The 6057-nt window shown below is 37.3% G+C and overlaps 1 protein-coding gene across 1 annotated transcript in view; it reads left to right on the top strand.

Moving 5' to 3' along the window:
• The window catches only part of LOC107593231 (dystrophin-related protein 2-like), a 154384-nt gene extending 149078 nt beyond the window's left edge, over nucleotides 1-5306 (top strand). The window contains exons 19-22 of the mRNA XM_016282862.1: nucleotides 1334-1571; nucleotides 3876-3993; nucleotides 4200-4333; nucleotides 4960-5306. Coding sequence (XP_016138348.1) covers nucleotides 1334-1571; nucleotides 3876-3993; nucleotides 4200-4294 — 451 coding nt within the window. The 3' untranslated portion in view covers nucleotides 4295-4333; nucleotides 4960-5306. The remainder of the gene's footprint in view (nucleotides 1-1333; nucleotides 1572-3875; nucleotides 3994-4199; nucleotides 4334-4959) is intronic.
• The last annotated feature ends 751 nt before the right edge of the window (nucleotides 5307-6057 follow it).

Below are 6057 nucleotides of genomic sequence, written 5' to 3'. Positions count from 1 at the left end.
TATATATATATATATATATATCCCCCAACCCACCCAAATCCAACTGAACTTACGTGCTACAAATAGAGAAATAACAAAATAATAAATATTTCTATATACAACAATACAGAAACTGGAATATAATAAAATAAAACGACTAAAGAATAATTATTAGATTATTTTCAGTAATTCAAATAATGATCAAATTATTAATAATTATATTCAGATCATTATAAGCAATTATTTACGCAGTAATTATTTAAATAGTTATATATTTAATATTTAAGGTATTAAGGTATTTTGTAATACATATGTTTATGAAATGTATATTTATATTAAATAAAACAACATTTAAAAATGAAATGTAGAATGGGAAAAAACTTTTTCTGTTTAAAGGGGTCATGAACTGAGAAATCAAAATTCCCTTGTTCTTTTGATTTATAAGAGGTCATTGTGTTATAAAAACATTCTGTATGTTTCAGAACTCAAAACTTTCTCGTTAATCTAAAAACAGCTTATATTGAAGCCAGTCTGCCAAAGCCACAGGTTGTGGAATGTGCCACTTTATGACGTAATAGTGTGGCTAAACACTGCCTCTGCAGAAGATGATCAATGCCTGCTTCTGCATCACTGCCTGTTTAGCTCCACCTACCGATTCACACACATAGTGTAAATAACAAGAAGTAACGATAAACTTTATTTACATGAACTTTATTTTTAATGAAGTGCCAGACCGTGTCAGTTACAAACAAGGCACAATTCAATGCAGGGTTTTCAGAAAGATTGAAACTAAAAGATGATGCTGTGCCAACTACTGTATATTGAATCCGTCAGTAATGAGTAACTGTTTTTTATTGCGTTATCGCTATAGCCTTGTCTGTTAAACAGATTGTTTTATATGTACTGAGTATTTATGCGTTTTAACCTAAATCACAGCAGCGTCCATCTGTGATGAACGTAGACTATCAAACATACACAAGCCAATCCTAGCAGTGGGGGTTTACTTCCGAGTCTACAATCTGCCACACCTATTCAAACAGAGCGTTCTGATGAGGGGGGTTAAAAACAGGACAGAAAATAGCCTATTCTAAATTATGATGTAAAAATCTTGATAACATTATTAGTGGACCTCAGAGAACAGTACAAAATAAAAAAACAGAGGCAGTTCATAACCCCTTTAAGATTTTTAATATACAAAATGAATTTGTATAACTGAGAGTATGCAATTCTAAACTGAGTAAAGAAATTTGATTTTATCACATTTGTTTAATGTAACAGCTTTTGTCTAGATGTAGCATGTATAATGACCTAAATCTAAATGATGATGATGATGATGCTGTTGTCTCTCCCGCAGGGTGCTGCAGGGCGAGTATCGGCGGCTGAAGTGGAAGCATGAAGAGGCAGCATCTTCACCTCAGCTGCTGGAATCGGGTCCCGGTTCACCGGCCGGTCAGCAGGACGAGGAGCTCCTAGCCGAGGCTCGAGTCCTTCGACAGCACAAGACCCGCCTGGAGACGCGCATGCAGATTCTAGAGGACCACAACAAGCAACTGGAGTCCCAACTACACAGACTCAGAGAACTACTGCTGCAGGTGAGATATAGCCTAAAACATATGCCTGTATACCTAAAGAATGAGAAGTATGCCCACAGTGAGTACTAAGAGCCAGAATAGATTATTATGATAGAAACATTGAAGGAATGGCGCATAGGGAGTTGTATGATTATGTTACCGCTGTACAGGGAGGACATGAACAGGTAATCAGGGCCTTCTGCGCTGGAGACTTTCATGTTAAATGTTTATGGGTTTGAAGGAATATTTTGAGCTTTAAAAACAACCACTGTGAGAGAAGTAAAGATGGGCTTACAAAATATACTGAAAAGGGAGGTAGAGGGGAGAAAGAAGACGTATTTGAAGCTCTCGGAAAAAAGAGTAGGAAGATGACTGAACAGAGGAGGATAGACCGTATTATAGACTGCCTTGATGTACCACATGTAGAAGGGTAAAAGCGAGGCAAGAGATGCTTACTAATGCAGCTTACTCAGAGAGGACAAGGAGACAGGGAACTAGAAAATACTTGTCTCAGGTGAAAGGAGAAGAGATGTGAAGACAGAAATAATTTTTTTAAGAGTAGCTATTATTGAGACCTGAAAAGAGATGGAGGACGAGAGACTGTAGGAAGACATACTAACTTCTGGTGAATTGCTTCTGGTAAATTGCAAAGATGGGAAGGAAGAGTTAGAGAGAGATTATATATGGGGAAGAACACCATTGATGGAGATGGAATCATACAGGTGGAGTGGGTAGAAAGCAAGTCATTTCTTGAGCTGACATACATAGAGCTTAAGGAGCGGGATGGATAGAATAGAGTGGGCAGAAAAAGGATCCTTTTCTTTAGCGAAAGAAAGACAGAAAGCAGGCCGAGGAGGGAAAAGAAAAGCTCAGGCGGTGCTGAGTGAATAGGATAAGAGGTGGTTGTGCAGAAAAAAAGAGAGGTAGTGCTGCAGAGATATGATTGGCAGGCTGGATGGAATGAGAGAGCAGAGCAAAAACACTGAGGCTGTAGCTGTAGGTGAAAAGGAATTAGATGGAAATAGAGAGAAGGAATGGGGGAGCGAGATCGACTTAACCTACAAAAACGAACGAGAGATGTGTCATGGGGGAAGCAATAATGTGCTGGGATTATGGAGATTCTGCACCCCTAGAAAGTCGCTGGGAAAGTTACAGTCTTACCTCTGTGGACATCTCTGTAAAGCGATAAAAGAGTTTAACTCAGAATAAATTTGAGGTATTTCATGCAAACAGCCTCATTTCAACTCATCTGCCTGTGAAATGAACAAAAAAAGAGGCGAGTCATCTCTGAGTTTCTTATCAGTTCATCCCTCAAGAAAATACACAGTCTTTGTAATGTATGAAAAAGGGGCCAAATCCCTGGTCGATAAACGCCGAAGTTTGGAGTTTTGGCAGCATTTGAAAACTTGTAAAACTGTTTTTCTCATCAGAGAACCCATCAATAATGTTTTCAGTTTAAAAGCATGGTTAGGCTAGCATACTGCATACTGCACAGTATATACTGTCTAATATTTATTAGTATACAATTATCCACATCTGTTGGTATACGCATGAAATGTACAGTATACATACTACAATATTTGATATATTATATATTTAATAAGTATTTAAAAATAACTTGTTTTATTAAAAAAAATACAAATTAAATTACATTTAAAAATGAAATGAGATTTAGAAAAATAACTATGTAATATTGTTCAAAAGGGATTGGTAAGATTATTTGGTAACACTTTAGTATAGGGATCAATTCTCACTATTAACTAGTTGCTTATTAGCATGGCTATTATTAACATATTGGCTGTTTATTAGTACGTATAAAGCACATATTCTGCATGACCATATTCTACATACCTAATCCTACCCAATACCTAAACTCGACAACTATCTTACTAACTATTAATAAGCAGCAAATTGGGAGTTTATTAAGGAAAAAGGCATAGTTAATGGTTTGTTAATAGCGGGAATTGGACCCTAAAATAAAGTGTGACTGATTATTTTTAATGTTTTGAAATAAGTCTCTCAACAAGGCAGTAAAATGTACAGTAAAAATAGTAATATAATTGTAAAATATTATTGCAAATTAAACTAATAATGGTTTGAAGTGTATTTGAAATAGAAATCGTTTGTAGCATTATGAATATCTTTACTGTCTTTTTTGATAAATTTAATGCATCCTTGCTGAATAAAAACAAAATCATACTAACCCCAAACCTTTGAACGGTCATGTTCATACTGCAGAAATTATAGAGTAGTGTGGTTGGATGCTATTCTGAACTGTTTTCATTAGGATTTCTTGCTCTCTCATCATTTTGTCATGTCTACCAGCCCAAAGACGACTCAGAGGCCAATGGCTCAGATCCTTCTTCTCTATCGTCGCCTGTGTCAGGGGGTGGCCAGCAGGGGGAGCCTCCCAGTAGAGAGACCACAGACACAGAAGCTGCAGGTACACCCGGAATAACCTTGCAGCTTTGCTGTCATCCTGCCAACATGGACCCATAATGGGATTCAAAGAGATGTGACTTTAAATAAGGCTTATATGTTGCTACTTTTGATGCTTTTAGTTGAGGTCATGTTTATTGTACACTCTAAAAAATGCTGGGTTATATTTAACCCAGCATTTTTTAGATTGTAGCATTTAATGTTGTGTAGGTGAAGATTTGGATCACGAGCAGGACACCGTACTGCAGCTGCAGCAGGTAATCGAACAGCTGAGGAACGTCTTCCCATCTGAGCCAGGTCCATGAGGAACCTGAAGCAAAACTCAGAGGCCTAAAATTGTGCAGGTTTGCTTATAGTTTCATTATTTTGGAAATATATAAGCTTACATATAAGGAGTATTTCACCTTGTCATTTTTTTTAGCAGAATCTGTAAGTGAATGGTGATTTATACTGCTATAAAAAGCACTAGAATTGTACTGCAAACATGGCCCGTATGACTCATGCACTGTATTAAAAGTCTTCTGAAGCTGTATGATATGATTTGAGTGAAAACCAGAAAACCAAAAGTTGCTAAATTCTCAATTTAATTAATTTCTCTTTCAAACACATCTCCTTTGGCTACAATACACTTAGGAACCAATGATGTTGGACCTAATTAATTTCAAATCTTGCATGAAGCATTTGAAAGCTAAATCAGTAAGACATTCAGGAAAAACAACTACCAGTCTGTTCCTGACAGTCTTCAGAAGCAAAGAAAGTCATACAGGTTTATTTTTGGCTGAACCATTTCCTTAAAAGATGTTTTATTTTAGTACGCGATGCAGATGCAGTACTTAAAACTCAACTAAAACTACCTGCTATCCAGTGTGTTAAAGGGAACTACATTTGAAAACTTTTTTGATCTTTGCATTTGATGTTTCAGCTTTCTATTGATCTGTCTAGATGATAACAGCCTTCTTAAATTTTTCAGGCGTCGTATTGCTCATCTTATTGTGGGCAGGGTCTTGAGAATGCAGGGCTGGCGAATCCATGGACAGACGAGGCGGCAGCGAGAAGAGTTTTAAGACAACCTTCTCAGCCTGCGGCCATTTGCCAATCCCAAAGAGCTGTGGGATATCTGAGTGCTAACTAAACAAACTAAGGTTTACATGGTGCCAAAGGCCTGCACTGATCCGGACACTGTGCTAACCCGTGTCGTAATGCAAAGTGTGTGGCTTCATCAGTACAGCACAAGAACCACAAACAGGACTTACACCAGGGATCCTCAAATCTGGCCCACGAGATCCACTTTCCTGCAGAGTTTAGCTCTAACCCTAATCAAACACACCTGAGCATACTAATCAATTTCTTCAGGATCATTAGAAAATCACAGGTAGGTGAGTTTGATCAGGGTTGGAGCTAAACAGTGGCAGTGGCCCTCCAGGGCAAGATTTGAGGAACCCTGACTTACACCATGCAGAAGTGGGATCTCACCTTGGGTATCCCTGTGCCAGCAACCTCTCTGTGTGAACGTTTTTTTTTCCATTTTTAAAATGGTTTACTATTTTCTGTGACTCACTCATGCACATAAATACAAATATACACATATACCGATGGTAAGTCATGCTTGGCAATGCGTGGCCCTTGTTCTGTGAAGCAGAAAAGAGCAGATTCCCCTGAACTGTCGGGACACACAGCAAGCTTATTTACACTGTAAGGACGACACGTCTTCATTTATTTATATGCCAAAGTGCCCATGAGCATTATGCTCCTGTCCTGATATTCTTTCTCGCTTTCAAATAATAAATGAAAGAGAAAATACACAGACACACACTGCAAAAATCATTTTCTTGATCAGTATTTTGGCCTTGTTTTAATCACAAATATATAAACATCTTTCAAACAACATTCAAAAGTTTGGGCCAGGAAGATATTTTTTCTTTTGGAATTTCTGTTCATCAAATAATCAACTAATTATTAAACAGCACCAGTGCTTAATAATTATTATTAAACAGAAGTGATAATAAGAAATGTGTCTTGAACACTAAATATGCATATAGAATGATTTCTGAAGGATCATGTGACAATG

Source organism: Sinocyclocheilus grahami, unplaced genomic scaffold (assembly GCF_001515645.1).
Source record: "Sinocyclocheilus grahami isolate Dianchi unplaced genomic scaffold, SAMN03320097.WGS_v1.1 scaffold167.1, whole genome shotgun sequence".
Classification (NCBI taxonomy): Eukaryota; Metazoa; Chordata; class Actinopteri; order Cypriniformes; family Cyprinidae; genus Sinocyclocheilus; species Sinocyclocheilus grahami.
This window is presented reverse-complemented; position numbering and strand designations above follow the sequence as displayed.